Raw genomic sequence first — 21179 nt, 5'->3', positions numbered from 1 at the left:
GTTGTTCAGCCTCGGAAACAACAAGTTTCGTTATACAGCAAGAAGCTATTGACCGTTGACTGTGTTCCTATCAAAGAAAAATGAACCGTAAACAGATGAGTGCGATATCGCTGAAAACAGTTTGACTTTGAGTGAATCTCATGCACATCATATTCAATGTGTGCATCTGCATTCAGTGGGCCCTAATTCTTACGCTGAGTTTGTTTTCCTTCCCACAATGGTGGAAAGACGGTTCATGGAGGAGGTGGAGCTTAGTGTTTAAGATTGCTGAAGATGGCAGCCAGTTGCCGAAACTGTTAATGCGAACATCGTAATTACCAAGTGAGCTTGACGTAAATTGTTATATAAACATTTAAAAGGTCGTGTAGTTCCGATTGACAATACGTCAACTTTTAAATAACAGCTAGCTGCAGCTTACAAGTTATGCTTGTGAGTAGGCATCGGCTGCTTAACTGCACCTCCCTCACTGCGTGGTGGCCGAACGCAACTGAACCCCCACCAATACTGCTACCATACCGTCTGCGTAGGTTCTTTCATTTGATTTATTCCGACAGACAAAACAACTTGTCGGTACCGAAACAAATTTTAGTGTGCGGTGGGGGTGCCTTTGTAGAAGGTGGGATACCTTTGTAGAAAAGCCAAACAGTAACCTTAAGCGGCTCCGGAAAGGCTCAAAATCATGAAAAGTTCAATTTTTACTTTTTTGCGTTTTCTGAATCTGCAGACTATTACCTTTTAATAGATATATAATTTATTCAATTCCGAAGACTACAACTATTTTTAAATTTTTTTTGAAATGTGTTCTACATGGGCGTGACCCACTGTGGCGCTGTTAAACTGCTGTCAAATGGTGTTATTATTAACGTCCGTGTTCATCAGGTACATTTTAGTGATGTGAGATAAAGTATGTGTTGTGGCTAACCTGTGATGGTTCAATATATATCGCTGGTGTGATTGTCGATTGTTTCATGTTTATTTACTCTGTCGTTATCTCGAAAATATTCGTAATTAATTCTATTTCTTGAGTCTCTGTTTTGTTGAAGTATAATAATGAGTAAAAGTAAAGTTATTAGAAATCCTCTGAAGGCTTTTAAGAAAAGGAGAAATGTTGGAAAGCCAAAGGTATTTAGAAATATGGGAATGAAGATAGGTTCTAACATGGTACGAGCGATGCTTGCTTTAGACAAGGAACGCCTTCGGGCTGCAGACAGGGCTGTAAAGAGTCTAGAAATACAAGCAAGAGTAAACAGGAGGAGGAACAAGAGGAAGCTGGAGGAGGAGTTTGCAGAGGATGAAGATAATCCATCCTATGGACCTGGAATGCACTAAAAAGTTAATCCAATCTTTGTCGCTCGATTCCCAAAACTTTTATTTTCTCATACTAATTACATGTTTTCTAAGGATCTTCCAAACATATTTGTTTCAAACTTTCAGTAAATGTTACACAGTACCTTCTGCATAATTTAACACAGCCTTTTTCCAAAAAACTGTATATTTTTGAATATATAAATAAAAAATTGCAAAAAAATGTTGTGAATTTTCATTACAATTGAAAAAAAATCATCTTTAATAACTGAACTAAAATTTTGTAAAATCCCTGTGTTACGTTGTAGCCCATATTCCAATAAATAATCTGTAAAAAGTTTAACTTCCTACCTCAAATACTTTGTGAGGAAAGATGTAATTTATAAGCGTTATTTTAACATTGCAAGTATAGGGCGTTCCGGAGCCCCTTAAAGAGAAGTAGGTGTCCCTTCTCTTGGTCTTTGTTTGACACAATCTCTTCAGCAGTTAGTGACCTAAGTGCAGAGTAGGACAACAAATTTCTTTGGTTGTCATTTGTGGCACCCTTACAGCATAGCGGTGCGTCGACGAAGTCTGTGCCCCGTTTCATTGCTCATCATGGCAAGCCATCCTATTTCAGCGAGATAATGCCCGCTCGCACAAGCCTAGAATTTCTGCTGCTTGCCTCCGTGCTTGCCGAATCCTGCCTTGGTCGTCAGGGTCCACCTGATCTCATCCCAATTGAGGATGTTTGGAGCGTTGTGGGCAGGGTCATTCTACCATCTCGGGATTTTGAATATCTAATGAGCCAGTCGGGAGCCGGCCGAAGTGGCCGTGCGGTTAAAGGCGCTGCAGTCTGGAACCGCAAGACCGCTACGGTCGCAGGTTCGAATCCTGCCTCGGGCATGGATGTTTGTGATGTCCTTAGGTTAGTTAGGTTTAACTAGTTCTAAGTTCTAGGGGACTAATGACCTCAGCAGTTGAGTCCCATAGTGCTCAGAGCCATTTGAACCATTTTTGAGCCAGTCGGACGGAATTCAGCATGATATCCCCCAGGAGGTCAGTTACAACTCTGACGTCCAATGCCAAGCCAAATAACAGCTTGCATAAGGGCCAGAGATGGACCAATGCGTTATTGACTTGTTCAATCTGTGAACCTCTTCCTCTTCAATGAATCATCCAATTTTTCTGAAATTGTGATCGACTGTTTGTCTGTACATACACATAGTATCTAGCGATTTCCGTCCCATTCGGATAATTCCTTCATGGTACATTTTTAGTGTACTTTGTGTCGTGTAGTTCGCACTGAAGTTCAATATGGTGCCATTTTATCCCACACACAACACAACAGAACACGTACGAACTTACTTTTCTATTCGCATCGTGTACAAATGTTTCTAGAACGTCCAAAGCCCAGTCAACTTAACCACGCGTTTGGTTCAAATGGCTCTAAGCACTATGGGACTTAACACCTGAGGTCATCAGTCCCCTAGACTTCGAACTACTGAAACCTAACGAACCTAAGGACAGCACTCACATTCATGCCCGAGACGGGATTTGAACCTGCGACCGTAGCAACAGCGCCGCTCCGGACTGAAGCGCCTAGAACCGCACGGCCACAGCGGCCGGCTTATCACGCGTTTAATACGTCTCCTGTTGTCTGTGCAAGTACGGACCAAGTCATTGTATGCACAGCCTACCTCTCCACTGAAGCCTTGAGCGGATAAATGATCTTAGCTGTAGGAGACAACGCCTATCCGGATCCGATGACTTCTTCTTTGTTTGAATGACTTCACGACAGCTGCAATTGTTATTTTTAATTTTATTTTTGTACTAATGTAGAATTTCGGTCGTACCCCAGCTTCAAATGCGCTTTTGAAAGAATTCTTGAAATAAAATACAGGACGTTCAAAAAGAACACACTTATTACAAAGTACACTCCTGGAAATGGAAAAAAGAACACATTGACACCGGTGTGTCAGACCCACCATACTTGCTCCGGACACTGCGAGAGGGCTGTACAAGCAATGACCACACGCACGGCACAGCGGACACACTAGGAACCGCGGTGTTGGCCGTCGAATGGCGCTAGCTGCGCAGCATTTGTGCACCGCCGCCGTCAGTGTCAGCCAGTTTGCCGTGGCATACGGAGCTCCATCGCAGTCTTTAACACTGGTAGCATGCCGCGACAGCGTGGACGTGAACCGTATGTGCAGTTGACGGACTTTGAGCGAGGGCGTATAGTGGGCATGCGGAGGCCGGGTGGACGTACCGCCGAATTGCTCAACACGTGGGGCGTGAGGTCTCCACAGTACATCGATGTTGTCGCCAGTGGTCGGCGGAAGGTGCACGTGCCCGTCGACCTGGGACCGGACCGCAGCGACGCACGGATGCACGCCAAGACCGTAGGACCCTACGCAGTGCCGTAGGGGACCGCACCGCCACTTCCCAGCAAATTAGGGACACTGTTGCTCCTGGGGTATCGGCGAGGACCATTCGCAACCGTCTCCATGAAGCTGGGCTACGGTCCCGCACACCGTTAGGCCGCCTTCCGCTCACGCCCCAACATCGTGCAGCCCGCCTCCAGTGGTGTCGCGACAGGCGTGAATGGAGGGACGAATGGAGACGTGTCGTCTTCAGCGATGAGAGTCGCTTCTGCCTTGGTGCCAATGATGGTCGTATGCGTGTTTGGCGCCGTGCAGGTGAGCGCCACAATCAGGACTGCATACGACCGAGGCACACAGGGCCAACACCCGGCATCATGGTGTGGGGAGCGATCTCCTACACTGGCCGTACACCACTGGTGATCGTCGAGGGGACACTGAATAGTGCACGGTACATCCAAACCGTCATCGAACCCATCGTTCTACCATTCCTAGACCGGCAAGGGAACTTGCTGTTCCAACAGGACAATGCACGTCCGCATGTATCCCGTGCCACCCAACGTGCTCTAGAAGGTGTAAGTCAACTACCCTGGCCAGCAAGATCTCCGGATCTGTCCCCCATTGAGCATGTTTGGGACTGGATGAAGCGTCGTCTCACGCGGTCTGCACGTCCAGCACGAACGCTGGTCCAACTGAGGCGCCAGGTGGAAATGGCATGGCAAGCCGTTCCAAGGACTACATCCAGCATCTCTACGATCGTCTCCATGGGAGAATAGCAGCCTGCATTGCTGCGAAAGGTGGATATACACTGTACTAGTGCCGACATTGTGCATGCTCTGTTGCCTGTGTCTATGTGCCTGTGGTTCTGTCAGTGTGATCGTGTGATGTATCTGACCCCAGGAATGTGTCAATAAAGTTTCCCCTTCCTGGGACAATGAATTCACGGTGTTCTTATTTCAATTTCCAGGAGTGTATTATGTTGTCAAAACTATCGATCGCTGCGCCACAGTTCGCTTACCGGAGGAACGAATAACTGTATATTTTATATCTATTGCCGCTAGATGTCGGTTGTTTTCAGTTTCCTTCATTACCGTCACATGTTTCAGTATGGCTACTGCGCAGCATAAGTAATTTTGTGTTCTCGAGTTTGCGAAGTGTAATTTCATGATTACTGTGCAAAAACGTTCCAGGTTGAGGTACCAAATTAATTCTCTTAATGGATCGAACATTCGCAGATGCTATCGAGAGTTTGTAGACACAGGATATGCATGTAAAGAAAAGAGTACTGGGGGCTCTCATGTTCCGACGAAAATGTCGCACGAATTTGTACAACACTTCGCGTGTTTGAGACGTTGGTTGGTTATGAAGCCGTACAAATTACAGCCGTTACAGGTACAACGTAATGACGACAAACGCAAACGTGTGGCATTTTATGAAGAGCTTCAGAATTCTAGTGACAATGATAACACTTCCGCACAACGCATCTGTTTAGTGATGAATCGTCTTTACCGAGCGAGGTAGCCCAGTGGTTGGCACACTGGACTCGCACTCGGGAGGACAACGGTTGAAACCCGCATCTGGCCGTCCTGATTTAGGTTTTCCGTGACTTCTCTAAACTGCTTAAGGCAAATGCTGGGATGGTTCTCTTGACAGGGACTCGGCGATTTCCTTCCCCATACTTCTCTAATCAGAACTTGTGCTACGTTTCAAATGGCCTCGCCGCCACTTGCAGTCCAAGCATTCTGTGAGGGTCAGTTGTGACATTTGCTGCAGTTATTACGTGAAAACAAAAAAATAAGTGTATAAGAAATGAAATTTTGAATGGAGTCTCTTTTCCATAAAACTCTAGCCAAGATGGCGAACATGACCAAAAAATTCCGCCAAGTTGCAAGAAGTTGTTTTTCCTAAATAAAAAAACCGTAGTTAAGATCGAAGAAAATATCTAAAAAACCGTTAAAACTCGTTACTCTCCACGTTCTCGTATTTGCTGTTGCTATAAGTATAGCCCACGGTAAGCCAAAACAGTACTTCTTTAAAAATTAAAAAAAGAGTTAATTATTTTTTTACATGTACCGTTTTCCGAAGAACAGGAGCTTTCGATAATTGGCTAGCGTTCACCAGTGGATGACTCTATAGAAACGGTTTCAGGGTTATTTTCTTCGCAAAGAGATGTGTTATCAAGCTATTAAATAATTTTTACGATTTACTTAATTCTAAAGATAAAAAAATTACTCGAAAAACTTGCGCTTTTGTTGGGTACATTTTTTAGTATCTGTCTCAATTTATATGCATGAAACTAATTTTTAAAGAAAGAAATTTTTTACGAATTTAAAAATATTTAAATTCTTGAAAAAATGTCAGCAATTTCCTTCTTTTAGAGCTATTTCGACAGAAGAAAAATTGAGACGGTAAATACAATTAATACACTCAACGAACGTGCAAGTTTTTGGATGTCTTTTTTGATTCTTAGAATAAATAAAATTGTAAAAGTTATTTAATACCGTGGTAGCACAACTATTTAACAAGAAAATAAACTTAAAACCGTTACTGTAGAGCCATGCACTGAAATAATCTAGCCAAATATCGAGAGCACCTTAAAAAATCGATAAACCTCGAAAAATAATTAACATTTTTTAAATTTTTCAACGAGTACTGTTTTTGACTTAAGGCGGGCTACATTTACAATAAATAGCAAGTAAGGGAGTGTGAGCATTGACGAGGTATCCAATGCCCAATTTTCAACGTTTTTTTTAGATATATCTCGAAATCTAACAAAGTAAACGATGGTAATGAAAAAGCAATCGATAGCTCAATTTAGCCCCTACAACTTTCTGCTGTAACATTTTTCTATCGGAGCTATAGTTTGGCAGTTACGTAGGAAAAACCGTTCTTGCCGCTTTACGGAGTTTCATGGAGAAGAAACTCCATTTAAAATTTAATTTCCTATCCACTCATTTTTTTTCTTTTGAGGTAATAATTTCTGCGCTCACTTATCTTTGACTATTCGGAAAGAAGGAGAGGCCTCACTCAGCGCTGAGCAAGAGAAAGTGAGCCTGCGCATGTGTCAAAATATGTGCGAGCTTCTACAGCACGGTCCGCATCTCGTGGTCGTGCGGTAGCGTTCTCGCTTCCCATGCCCGGGTTCCTGGGTTCGATTCCCGACGGGGTCAGGGATTTTCTCTGCCTCGTGATGACTGGGTGTTGTGTGCTGTCCTTAGGTTAGTTAGGTTTAAGTAGTTCTAAGTTCTAGGGGACTGATGACCATAGATGTTAAGTCCCATAGTGCTCAGAGCCATTTGAACCATTTTCTACAGCACGTTTTCGTACTGTTAACCCATATAGTTGTGAGTGTTGCCAACTTGTGGGTGATTATGAAATGGCCCTCGAGAAACGTGGCACACTTGGGAACGCAATGGTGCACCTGTTGGCAGGTGGCAGCTCCAGCGGCGGGGACGCTGCTGACGACGGCAGCGGAGGCGGTGGCGGCAGCAAGCGGCGGCGGTCGCGCACCAACTTCAACAGCTGGCAGCTGGAGGAGCTGGAGAGGGCCTTCCTCGCCTCCCACTACCCGGACGTCTTCATGCGCGAGGCGCTCGCCATGCGCCTCGACCTCAAGGAGTCGCGCGTCGCCGTAAGTGCCTGTCCTACTACTGCAAACGGTGATCTTCGTAAACTACCGAAGAACTAGAAATAAGGGCTCCTAATATAAATATGGAATTTACAGACAGGCAAATGTGTGGGGTACGGGTACAATGTTATTAATATAGAAAGCTAAAAAACATGTTACTTATAATCCCTGGTAAAAAGAGTGAAGCACCCTGAACTCATGACGTAACTAATGGGTACATTATTATTAATAAAGAAAGGCTAAAAATGTATTATTTAACTCCCTAATGAAAGGTAGGAATCACCCATACCTCGTGGTTGGATGTCCACGAAAGTTCGTATTCCCACACAACATCGATGGGTATATAACTGACGAGAGCTGCAATTCTCTGTGACGGGTAGAATGGCCAGAACAGTGCATTAGTGTGGTTCGTGTGTGGTGTTGTTACCAGGCCTCGTACATTATACACACTGATAAGCCGAAACATTACGACCGCGCACAGTGCGATGTTGGATACCGCCTGGTGGCGTTGCAGGCACATGACTCGGTAATGAAAGTATGTAAGCGCAGCAGATAAGCGGAGCAGATACGGATCACCATAGCGAAGATAGGGGCTGCAAGTGGGGAAATCCGTTGAGATAGGCGACACTGACAAAGGGCACATTATTATTGCGCAAAGCCTGTGAACGAGTATGTCGAAAACGGTGTAGCTAATCAAATGTTTATGTGCTACTGTAGTGAGCATTTACTGAAGGAGGTAGAAGGCAATGGAAGTACCACTAGGCGCTAAACGGTTGAATGTCCACGACTTTTACATAACGTGGGGTAAGGAGGCTTTCAGCTCTGTAAAGTAGGATAGATAGTGATCTGTGGCATCTCTGGCAAAAGAGCACAATGCTGGTGCACGCACAAGTGTTTAGGAGCACACTGTTAATGGCACATTGTTGAACATGGAACTCAGCAACAGAAACCCCTACGTGTTCACATGTTGATCCAACGACATCCTTAGTTACGATTGCAGGGGGCACGCAGCCAGCGGGATTCGACCGTCGATCATTGGAAACGTGTCGGCTCTTCCAGTCAATCACATTTTCGTCGCACTAGGTCGATGGTTATCTCGATACACGCCGTCATCGAGGTGAATGGCGGCGCGAAACGTGCAGTGCGCCATGGAAGAAGGCTGGCGGGAGCAGTATTATGCTATGGGAGACATTGTGCTGCGCGTGCATGGGACCTTTGGTGCTGATCAAAGACACGCTGACAGCTGCGAACCGCCTGCATACCTTCATGTTTGATGTCTTCCCCGATGGCGATGCCATCTTACAGCTGTGTAACTGTCCGTGTCTCGGAGCCAGAACCGTGCTACAGTGGTTTGGGGAGCGTTACAGTGAACTCAGGTTGATGGCTCGGCGACCAAATACGGCTGAGGTAAATCCTGTGGAACCCATCTGGGTCGTTATCGAGCGCTATAACCGCGTACGCAAATCAGCGGCCAGTTATTTATGCGAATTACATGACCTGTGCGTAGACATTAATGCCGCATACCTCCGCCGGCTGTTGTGGGCGAGTGGTTCTAGGCGCTTCAGTCTGGAACTGCGCGACAGCTACGGTCGCAGGTTCAAATCCTGCCTCGGGCATGGATATGTGTGATGCCCTTATGTTAGTTAGGTTTAAGTGTTCTAAGTTCTAGGGGACTGATGACCTCAGATTATACGAGGTGCATTCAAGTTCTAAGGCCTCCGACTTTTTTTCTAATTAACTACTCACCCGAAATCGATGAAACTGGTGTTACTTCTCGACGTAATCGTCCTGCAGATGTACACATTTTTCACAACGCTGACGCCATGATTCCATGGCAGCGGCGAAGGCTTCTTTAGGAGTCTGTTTTGACCACTGGAAAATCGCTGAGGCAATAGCAGCACGGCTGGTGAATGTGCGGCCACGGAGAGCGTCTTTCATTGTTGGAAAAAGCCAAAAGTCACTAGGAGCCAGGTCAGGTGAGTAGGGAGCATGAGGAATCACTTCAAAGTTGTTATCACAAAGAAACTGTTGCGTAACGTTAGCTCGAAGTGCGGGTGCGTTGCCTTGGTGAAACAGCACACGCGCAGCCCTTCCCGGACGTTTTTGTTGCAGTGCAGGAAGGAATTTGTTCTTCAAAACATTTTCGTAGGATGCACCTGTTACCGTAGTGCCCTTTGGAACGCAATGGGTAAGGATTACGCCCTCGCTGTCCCATAACATGGACACCATCATTTTTTCAGCACTGGCGGTTACCCGAAATTTTTTTGGTGGCGGTGAATCTGTGTGCTTCCATTGAGCTGACTGGCGCTTTGTTTCTGGATTGAAAAATGGCATCCACGTCTCATCCATTGTCACAACCGACAAAAAGGAAGTCCTATTCATGCTGTCGTTGCGCGTCAACATTGCTTGGCAACATGCCACACGGGCAGCCATGTGGTCGTCCGTCAGCATTCGTGGCACCCACCTGGATGACACTTTTCGCATTTTCAGGTCGTCATGCAGGATTGTGTGCACAGAACCCAAAGAAATGCCAACTCTGGAGGCGATCTGTTCAACAGCCATTCGGCGATCCCCCAAAACAATTCTCTCCACTTTCTCGATCATGTCGTCAGACTGGCTTGTGCGAGCCCGAGGTTGTTTCGGTTTGTTGTCACACGATGTTCTGCCTTCATTAAACTGTCGCACCCACGAACGCACTTTCGACACATCCATAACTCCATCACCACATGTCTCCTTCAACGGTCGATGAATTTCAATTGGTTTCACACCACGCAAATTCAGAAAACGAATGATTGCACGCTGTTCAAGTAAGGAAAACGTCGCCATTTTAAGTATTTAAAACAGTTCTCATTCTCGCCGCTGGCGGTAAAATACCATCTGCCGTACGCTGCTGCCATCTCTGGGACGTATTGACAATGAACGCGGCCTCATTTTAAAACAATGCGCATGTTTCTATCTCTTTCCAGACCGGAGAAAAAAAATCGGAGGTCTTAGAACTTGAATGCACCTCGTAAGTCACATAGTGCTCAGAGCCATTTGACCCACATACTTCCACAAGCCGACCAACAAAGTGTCGGATCCCCGATACACCGAATGTGATGTATTTCGTTCAAAATGGTTCAAATGGCTCTGAGCACTATGGGACCTAACATCCGAGGTCATCAGTCCCCTAGCTTTAGAACTACTTAAACCTAAGGGCATCACACACATCCATGGCCGATGCAGGATTCGAACCTGCGACCGTAGCGGAATGAATGACCTAGAACCGCTCAGCCACAACGGCCGGCTTATTTCGTTCCAAAGAAGGACAAACAAGGTATTAAGCAAGTGGTCATAATGTTTTGGCTAATCAGTGTCATAGGCGCGAACAGCATTATATGTTGAGTGATCACAGTGAAGGACACATAGATTTTGTGTAATCGCGTCAGTCAGCATTATCAACACCTGAAAAAAGTTTAAAAGGGGTAGAGTTTGGCTGGCTGCTCGAATCGTGCAATATCCTGATTTTTGAGGTTTTCGAATGTCACAGTGGTCCAGTGTTGGACTACTTGCGAACGTGAGGACAAGGATATTCTTAATCAAGATTCTCATGACCGCGTCTGAACAGCACAAGTGGGGTCGCTCAGTTGTGCACGAAGCAGAGCGTAACCCCTTCACATGCGAGAACAAGTAACAGATTCTGCAACATTCTGTATCATGCTACACCAGTGGCTAGACACTACATCAGCCAGACTAAGGAATTACCTTCACACACTTAAGCTGCTGTTAACACCACAAAGACAGTAGACTGAATTTGGAAGAATGCAGTGATCAGGAAGCATGGACTGTTAATGAGTGGGCCGGCCGGGGTGGCCGAGCGGTTCTAGGCGCTACAGTCTGGAACCGCGCACCACTACGGTCGCAGGTTCGAATTCTGCCTCGGGCATGGATGTGTGTGATGTCCTTAGGTTAGTTAGGGGACTGATGACTTCAGAAGTTAAGTCCCATAGTGCTTAGAGTCATTTGAACCATTTGTTAATGAATGGGGTCGCTTTGTGTTCTGCACTACCCTAGGTGACTATCATAGGCGAGAATGACGGCGACATAAGGGGAGGTTTCATTCTTCCAGCGTTTTGGATAGAGAGGTAGAGCCGCTTTATTTCTGGCGTCATGGGGCAGGGAGCCATCGGCTATGACTTCCTGTCAGGGTTGGCAGGAAACTCTCACGGCCCAGCGGTACGTTATAGACATTCTGCGTCTGCATGTGTTACCTCATGCGACAGTATTGTGGTGTCATTTTTCGTAAGGACAGTGCTCGTCCAAACATACCATGTGTCTCTAGAAACTGTCTGCGTATCGCTGAGGTACTCGCTTGGCCAGCAAGATCCTTAAATCTGTTTGCAACAGAACATGTGTGGTTCCAGCCCGTACATCAACACTGTCATAGAAATAGCAGCCAGTATATCAAGGACCAGTTACATCATTTGTGGGCCAGCTTACCTCAGTAGTGGTTATAGCCGTTTTATGACATCCTTCTCAGTCGAATCAGTGCCTCTACGCAGACGTAGCCCAGAAAGGATGCAATGTCACACTGATAAGTGCCTGGGCTCATACCAAATTCCTTACAAATTTGACTCGAATTTTTAACCACTGAAAAAGCACCCTCCTCCCTTTCTGGATGCTTCGATTTTTTTTTGTCAGGCAGTGTAAGCTGACAAAATCATAATTTTACTTAAATAAATAATTATACAGTTATAATTAACATAAGAGATAATTTTAAATATTATTTACGTAATTACCTTCACTATCTCATTTAATATATTTAATTACAGTATTGTAAATATTTTATTATGCAATAACAAATTATCTCTGCAGAAAGATATTACTATAACGTCTGATGAGTATTAAGATTAAAAAAAATAATATTAATTAAATTAACTTATCAACTATTCAATTCAACATAATACAGTAATTTCAATATATTAAATAACCTCTTAAAATATAAAACTATAATAATTTAATAGAAAATTAATTGAAAAGTTATGCAAGCTGTAGATGGTCCTGAATGGGGAACATTAAGATAACGAACATTTCTGTGCAAATAAACAGTTCAGGCGTTCTGAGGTGCTGAATGAAAACTACAGGTCGCCTGTTTCACTGAATACCCAAAATATTATGAGCACCTGGTTAGTAGCTTGTTTGTTCGTCTTTGGAACGAAATACATCATTGATTCTGCGTGTCAGGATTCCGACACTTCTTTGGTAGGTTTGTGAAGGTACGTGGCAATAGACGTCTACGCATAAGCCATGTAATCCGCTTAAATAACGGGCTGCTGATTTTAGAACGCCCTGATAGTGCCCGATAGCGACCCAGATGGGTTCTACAGGATTTACATCAGGGGAACTTGGTCACCGAGCCATCAACGTGAGTTCGCAATAATGCCTCTCAAACCACTGCAGTACGTTTCTGGTCCCACACATGGGCAGTTAACTTCGGAAGGATGACGTCGACGTCGGGGAAGATATAAAGCATGAATGGATGCAGGTGGTCCGCAGCTGTCAGAGTGTCTTACTACCACAGGTACCATGCAATCGCAGGAGACTGTCTCACACAACATACGACTGCTCCCACCAGCTTGCGTCGGTGGCGCGCTGCACGTTTCGAGCCGCCGTTCGTCTCGATGCCACCGTTTGTGGAGACGGCCATCGACCCAGTGCAGCAAAATGTGATTGTCCCGAAGACTCGACAAGTTTCTATTGAATCTCGATGGTCTCGTGTTCCGTGCAATCGTAGCTGACGATGTCGTTGGGTCAACGTGTGAACACGAATGGTAGTCTGCTGCGGAGCTCCTGGTTCAACAGTGTACAATGAATGGTGCGTTCCGAAATATTTGTGCGTGCACCAGCACTGTGCTCTTTCGGCAGAGATGCCACTGGTCACCATCTCTCCTACTTTGCAGAGCTGACAAGCTTCCGAACTCCACGTTCTGTAAAGAGTTGTGGACGTCAAAACATTTAGCGCCTAGTGGTGGTTCCAATGTCCTTCTACCTCTTTCCGCAAGTGCTCACGACAGTAGCACGTGAACATTCGACCAGCTTCGCCGATTTCAACATACTCATTCACAGACTCTGCGTTATAATAAGCTTCATGAAAGTCGCTTATCTCAATGTATATTCCCATTTGCAGCCAATATCTTTGCTGGGATGATCTCTCATCCATGTCTGATCCGCTTGCGTACTTTTGCTACCGCGTCACGTGCCCGCAACGTCATCAGGTGGCATCCAACGTCGTAGTGGACACTGGTCATAAAGTTTTGTCTTATCAGTGTATATTATGTAACAAACAACCCTTACCACTGTGAATGGGAGATGATAATTTGAAAATATGTAGACAAGCGTCTGTGGCGTGTTGACGGTTCATTACTGCTTGTGGGAGTATGGCCATTACTCGTTGCAGGATCTTCTAAACATTCATTAAGGGTAATTGGCAGGAGACACGGGTATGAGCTGGGAACAGAGGGAGAAAGGAACAGAGGAAAAAATGATATGGATGGCTGCCCTGGTGACACGACTGCGGTAGAGTCCAGAGCTTATTTTTTTTTTTCTTGGTCATCAATCTACTGACTGGTTTGATGCGGCCCACCACGAATTCCTTTCCTGTGCTAACCTCTTCATCTCAGGCTAGCACTTGCAACCTACGTCCTTAATTATTTGCTTGACGTATTCCAATCTCTGTCTTCCTCTACAGTTTTTGCCCTCTACAGCTCCCTCTAGTACCATGGAAGTCATTCCCTCATGTCTTAGCAGATGTCCTATCATCCTGTCCCTTCTCCTTATCAGTGTTTTCCACATATTCCTTTCCTCTCCGATTCTGCTTAGAACCTCCTCATTCCTTATCAGTCCACCTAATTTTCAACATTCGTCTATAGCACCACATCTCAAATGCTTCGATTCTCTTCTGTTCCGTTTTTCCCATAGCCCATGTTTCACTACCATACAATGCTGTACTCCAGACGTACATCCTCAGAAATTTTTTCCTCAAATTAAGGCCGGTATTTGATATTAGTAGACTTCTCTTGGCCAGAAATGCCTTTTTTGCCATAGCAAGTCTGCTTTTGATGTCCTCCTTGCTCCGTCCGTCATTGGTTATTTTACTGCCTAGGTAGCAGAATTCCTTAACTTCATTGACTTCGTGACCATCAATCCTGATGTTAAGTGTCTCGCTGTTCACATTTCTACTACTTCTCATTGCCTTCGTCTTTCTCCGATTTACTCTCAAACCATACTGTGTACTCATTAGCAGAGCTTATAGGATGGCTAATTAGCGAGGGTGTCGGTTTCAGTTTCGGGAAGAGTGTATGGATTGCGTGTAGTTTAAAGATATTGTGGTGCGTCAGTATGGGCAGGGCAACATACCATAACTGGAAATTAGAAATGAAGCAATGAGTTTGCTAGAGCAGAAGTTGCACATGGAGTAGGATGTACGGTCTTCCATGTGAGCGATGACTGATGTCAAATTTGAGCAGCAAATTATTGACACAGAGGGAACACCATGGGAAAAACGAAAATTTTACCGAGATGGAAGAGAGGCAATACAACGGCTGCGGTTTGAGTTGCACATTACACCATCTCTACTCTTCACCACGCATGAGTGCACGAACTTGGCAGTAAACAGCGTACTACATAGGATGGGAGAAATCGGTTTTCCATTCTCCTGTGCCCAAGAACCGCATAGAATGGGAAAGCATATCTGTTTTTAACGTATTGCGCCAAAAATCCCCATAAAAAACAAAATGACATTAGTTTCTGACTGTCGTGCTGCCCACCGTTTTCTGCCACAAATTGAAATCAAGAATAACATGAAACTTTCTGGCAGATTAAAACCGCGTGCCGGGCCGAGACTCGAACTCGGGACCTTTGCCTTTACAGAAGCTCTCCTGCGAACCTTGCATATCAGCGCACACTCAGCTGCAGAGTGAAAATCTCATTCTGGAATCATCCTCCAGGCTGTGGCTAAGCCATGTCTCCGCAATATCCTTTCTTTCAGGAGTGCTAGTTCTGGAAGGTTCGCAGGAGAGCTTCTGTAAAGTTTGGAAGGTAGAAGACGAGGTACTGGCAGAAGTAAAGCTGTGAGGACGGGTCTGAGTCGTACTTGGGTAGCTCAGTTGGTAGAGCACTTGCCCGCGAAAGGCAAAGGTCTCGAGTTCGAGTCTCGGCCCGGCACGCAGTTTTAATCTGCCAGGAAGTTTCATATCAGCGCGCGCTGCAGAGTGAAAATCTCATTCAAGAACAACATTTTCCGCAGCAGCTCGGAATGTGTCTGAGGTCACGTTCAGAATGCACTGCGCAGTCGTTCCTTCAGTTCAGCTACGTTCGTAACTGGAGTACTGAAGACAGATAACCTCTCAGCCAGAAGTCACAGAGACCAATATCATGTGATCTGGACGGCAAGGCTGTAAGGAAATGACCACTGATAACTCTAGCAATTTCGAAATGCCTCTGCAGCAGCCGCTTCACTGGCTGTGCAGTGTCCGGAGGACCGCCATCTTGCATAAAAATGATCCCGCTACCCACACATCCATTGTGTTGAGGGGTTGGTACGCCGTTGGTGCCCAAAAGACTCTCGCAGCATTTACGTGGCGGTGCAGGTAACACTACCCGCAAGGCTCATTTACTCAGAAACGTGTCCGACCCTGGTAGCTGAGTGGTCAGCGCGACAACAGTCGTGTGTGTAGCTCATCCGTTGGTGTGCAAATTCTGACGCATTTCCATGAACGTTTCCCTTGCGTCAGTTACATACTGTTCAAATTTGTCGTAATTCTGAGCAGTGGTTCCTTTTCTACAGCGTTTTGAAACTGAAATTTTAATTTCGGACACCGTGCACTAACAACACTACACACAGATAGTTGGGGTACACATATTCCATTCCGGGGATAACGGAGTGGCGACAACAAGGAAAATCGGCCAACCCTTAGAATAACCGACTGATGACCTCAGACGTTAAGTCCCATAGTGCTCAGAGCCATTTGTACCTTAGAATAACCATGCTAAATCCATTAATAAGCATCCCGATCCTGCAACGATGTAAGACGAGGGCACAAGAAGAAGAAGAGAAAAGAGAATGCTAGAGAGGCCCAATTCCTATGTTCAGTCCGTTACTAGTTTTACTCACTTGTCGTCTTTTCTATTGGATGGTTTGCATGTAACTTTCCGTGCTAGCTGCCAGTCAAGAGATATTCGCGATATTTCAGTTCGTTGGTTTGTCGTATGGGATGTTAGAATGAAAAACAACAACGAAGTTCTCGTATTTAAAATGATGCGATATGGAGATACAGCCTTGCTACCTTACTATTCAATCTGTAAATCGAAGAAAGAATGGAGGAAACAAAAAAAGGTTCAGGAGTGGGATTAAAATCGATTATTAGTAATAAGATTTACTGTGTTATTGCTATTCTCGGTGAAAGCGAAGAAGAATTACAGGAAACTAAGCGCAGAAAAAGGACTGACAATAAAACGTAAAAAGATGAAAGCTTAGAACAGCGTTATCCAATACATAGCTGTAACGGCATATTTTATTAGAGACGATCGCTGTTGGTCTATGATTAGACCATCATCGGGTCCAAACACCATCTCAACTATGCATTTACGTAATTGGCAGAAGAGTCATCAATTACGCAAATGCGTAGGTGAGGTGGTTTTTGACCCCGATGGTGGTATGATCGCAGACTGAAATCGATAGTCTCTGATAAAATATACCATTACAGCAGTGTATTGCGTAGTGCAGTTCTTAACGTTCATCAAAGCTGTACAACAGCACCTCCATAAAATATTTCTAAAGATGAAAATAATATGGAGATGGAGAAATGGCGCTAGTGAGAAAATTAACATCAAAACTGGGGACTGCGAAACAGACAAGGTGAATGAATTACACTACTTGGAAGCAAAGATGACGTATAAGCAGACTGGCACCAGGCGAAAAGGACATTCGTGGTCAAAATAAGTCTAGAAGTATCAAAAATTACTCTCAATCTGAGGAAGAAATTTCTGAGACATAGGAAAGTATCGAAGCGAATCATGGATTGTGAGGAAACCGGAAGAGAATCGAAAAAGTTGAAATATGGTGTTAGAGAACAATGATATGAGAACGTTCTTCACGTAATCGGCAATGGAAAGAAATGCTTGGAAAACACAGAGCGTTGGGACAAGTTGTAAAATGTTTAGTCATCAGGGAATGGTTCAAATGGCTCTGAGCACTATGGGACTCAACTGCTGAGGTCATTAGTCCCCTAGAACTTAGAACTAGTTAAACCTAACTAACCTAAGGACATCACAAACATCCATGCCCTAGGCAGGATTCGAACCTGCGACCGTAGCGGTCTTGCGGTTCCAGACTGCAGCGCCTTTAACCGCACGGCCACTTCGGCCGGCATCAGGGAATAAGTTCGATGGTACTACAGGGGGGGGGGGGGGAAGGGAGGGTTTGGAGGGTAGAAACAGTTGTGGAAGACACAGATTAGAATTTACTTTCCTGGCCTTACCCATTATTCTCTTGAGGTCGGCTTGTTACTCTGAATTTGGCAATGATAAGTGTTAGAGGGTGGCTCGGTTCCCTCCCAGCCACTATCCCTCTCTCCCTGGGGCAGAATATATATACCTCGTCTGCTTGCGTCTGGTGTATGCCATGTATAAGTGTGATAACATCATAGAAATGTTTTTTAATCGTGTAACTCAGGCGGGACGTGGGTACCAGCCCAGTGTTCACCTATCAGATGTGGGAAAACACCAACAAAGCACATCCAGATTGGCAATTTGCCCTTGTTGTGCTATCTGGGTGGGGCAAGACAGAGGCTTGAATATATAGAGAAACTTATACAGAACCTCGGCTAGGAGCGCTACTCAGTGATGAAGAGGTTAGCACAGGAGAGAAATCGTGACAAGTCGCATCAAACCAGTCACAAGAATGATGACTCAAGAAAAGAAAAGATGGGATGGTCATAAATAGTTAGGTAGAAGTATGGGAATAGAGCCAGCAGGGGCTTCATCCTACAGCCATTCCTTGAGTTCTGGGAGGGTTCATCTTGAGGAGCCATTGGTAGACCTGGAGGTATTAAGGGGGTTCTGAAGGGATCGTTATGATTTTTGGAGTATGGGAAGGGGGAGTCGTATTGCGATGGAACTGTGATAAGGCTATTAAGGTGTTTAGTTGTACAGGGCGTTTATAATTCATGTGCAGATACCCATAGACTTCCAGTGTGAGCTGCAGTTATCATACGGTAGCGGAACATGGTAGATATGCTAATGCGTTAATGTGGAAACGATTTCCGCTGCAAAAAAATAGTTCCAATATGGTCACCAGGTGCATATCTGGCACTGTGAATGCGAGAAGACGTATAGAAATGTTTCCTCATGTAATGGATTAGGAACAGGACATGGGCCGCTGTCACATTTAGTTCAGTATGCGCACCAGAGAAGTCGACGAGACGCTGTACAGCGCCAATGTTGCACCTGGTGGCCATACTTGGAAGTACTTTTTCCAGTGTAAATCGGTTCCACATTAACGCATTTGGCATAGCTGCCAAGATTCGCTGTCATACGATAACTGCGGCCCCATACTGGACCTCCGTGAATAGTTGCACTTTAATTACAACCACCCGGTACTGTTGGAGGACGGGGACTGGAACCTTCTCTTTTTTCCTAGACTTTCCCGTATCTTCACGAGATCCCCGTGTTAATGTGGGTTTGGCAATGTTAATGGCAGATGGTGGATGGATGCCCTTCCTTTCCCCACTCCTTGGTCCCTGGAATGGAATCTGTGTGTCTCATCTGTCTTCATCTAGAGTTCACCCATGTGAAAGTGTGAGAACATTTCCGAAAAAATTTCAAGTCTTGTAACTGAGACGGAGCGTGGGTCCCAGTCCAGTATTCAACTAGTCAAACACAGGTAGCTGCCTAAAAGCGACATCAAGGCTGGATGGCACACCAGCCCTCGTCATTGATCCAATGGCTAATGGTAATGCGGGTCGTGACAGAGACTGGAACATATCCAACAAACGATAGAGAATTCTTGGACAACATGGTTGTGGAGAGAAGCAGCGATTAGTGTGATTAATCAATAATTCAAAAACAGTCTTAATCGCATTTGTTATTATTATTATTATACCGCCAACCAATTTCAACCCGACGTAGGGGTCATCTTCTGGGCGTTTAAACCATTGGTCGCCTGCTGGTGGTGTCACTCCTGTCTATATAACAGATAGTTTCCTGCTGTTATGTAGACACGAGTGACACCACCAGCAGTCGACGAATGGTGTAAACGCCCAGAAGATGACCCCTACGTTGGGTTGAAACCGGTTGGCGGTATAATAATATTAATAATAAATGCGATTAAGACTGTTTTTGAATTATTAAACGATAGAGAAGTTTGGGTGTAAGAGCTACTCCAAGAGGAAGATGGCATAGGGGAGAAGTCGTGGCAGGCTGCATCAAACCTTCCAGCGGAATGATGACCCAAAAAGAGAAAAAAGGATGGCATGGTCGTAAATGGTTAGGAAGAAGTCATGGGAATGGAAACAACAGGTGGTTCGTCCTACAGTCTTCCCTTGACTTTTGGGAGGATTCACCTTGATGAGCCATTGGCTACATCAAGAGGTAAACTGGTCGAGGGGGACTTATTAAGACGCGGGGCTTTCTGGCGGGTCGTAACAGAATGTGGTGTTGTGACAGAATTACTATAAGGTTATTACGGAGTTCAAGCGTACCTGTCGAGAGCAGTGGTCACCTCTGACAGTGGGGACGCGATGTTGCAGGTGTGGTTCCAGAACCGGCGCGCCAAGTGGCGCAAGAAGGAGCACACGAAGAAGGGCCCGGGCCGGCCTGCGCACAACGCGCACCCGCAGACGTGCAGCGGGGAGCCCATCCCGGAGGAGGAGCTGCGGCGCAAGGAGCGCGAGCGGCGCGAGAAGAAGCTGCTCAAGTCGCTGGAGCGCCAGCAGCGCAAGCTGGCCGCCAAGGGCGTCGCCGTCGACCTGGACACGCTGCGCCGCCAGTGGGAGGCCAAGCACCGCGCCCACGCGCCCGCCCACCAGCAGCCCCCGCCACCGCCGCCGCCGCCCCCGCAGCAGCAGCAGCAGCATCCACCGTCGCCGCCCGAGGCAGCCGACCCTCCGGAAGACCGGAGCCTGTCCCAGCCCAACGACGACGAGGAGGATATCAACATCGTCTCGGACGACGAGGCCAGCTCCAACTGCGGCCGAGTATCGCCTACGCCGCCCCCGCCGCCGCCGCCACCACCCCCGCCACCCCCGCCCACGGACGTCGGCCAGCAGGTCTCCGCGCCGCCCCCGCGCCGGTCCAACCCCTTCAGTATCGAGAGTCTGCTGTCGCACGACGTGGACCACAGGAGACAGACTGTGTCGTCCTCGATGACGCTCAAGTGACCTTACACTCACCTGCTGTCGCAGTTGTTAAACCACCGCTAAAAACAGTTGCCGTACGGTGAAGGATGAGTGAATCGTAGTGTGTTTCACAAGTAGCTATGGCGGCGAAACCAAAAGACGCCCATTCTTGCTTTCCATCGTCACTAACGAGTTCGTAGCAAATTAGCTCACCGTTATGGCAGGTCCGAATTGTGGGACTGGTGTCGTCGGTCACTGTCAGTAAAATACGTCGTCTTACACGGAGAATAGTAACAAGCGTAAATCGTCTACCATAGACGAGATGTTGCAGGTACAGAGCCACCTAACACCAATTCCAGAGTGGGTACATAGAGTAGCAAACAGATGTCACATTGAGTTCGAGTACCATCATTTCATGTCCATACCACGTGCTTAAGTAACTGAATCAGTTGGAGAACGACACGAGCTCAGCTCATGGGTGTGCTTCACTGCAGCTGCATCAGACAATAG

The 21179-nt window shown here is 46.0% G+C and overlaps 1 protein-coding gene across 1 annotated transcript; it reads left to right on the top strand.

The window, feature by feature from the left end:
- Nucleotides 1-7124: 7124 nt before the first annotated feature.
- Nucleotides 7125-20711, top strand: LOC126234937 (homeobox protein unc-4 homolog). Its single transcript, XM_049943677.1, has 2 exons — nt 7125-7299; nt 20082-20711. The coding sequence occupies exons 1-2, from the start codon at nt 7249-7251 to the stop codon at nt 20709-20711; spliced, it is 681 nt and encodes a 226-aa protein (XP_049799634.1). The 5' UTR covers nt 7125-7248.
- Nucleotides 20712-21179: the final 468 nt, after the last annotated feature.

The sequence above is a fragment of the Schistocerca nitens genome, chromosome 2 (genome assembly GCF_023898315.1).
Source record: "Schistocerca nitens isolate TAMUIC-IGC-003100 chromosome 2, iqSchNite1.1, whole genome shotgun sequence".
NCBI classification, from domain to species: Eukaryota; Metazoa; Arthropoda; class Insecta; order Orthoptera; family Acrididae; genus Schistocerca; species Schistocerca nitens.
Note: the sequence above shows the minus strand (reverse complement) of the source record. Positions and strands in the feature narration are given on the sequence as shown.

Excerpts from the sequence above, each read along its gene's own strand:
- LOC126234937 (XM_049943677.1), top strand. The coding sequence starts at position 7,249 with ATGCGCGAGGCGCTCGCCATGCGCCTCGACCTCAAGGAGTCGCGCGTC. Across the intron at positions 7,300-20,081 it reads TCAAGGAGTCGCGCGTCGCC|GTGTGGTTCCAGAACCGGCG; the intron begins GTAAGTGCCTGT and ends GCGATGTTGCAG.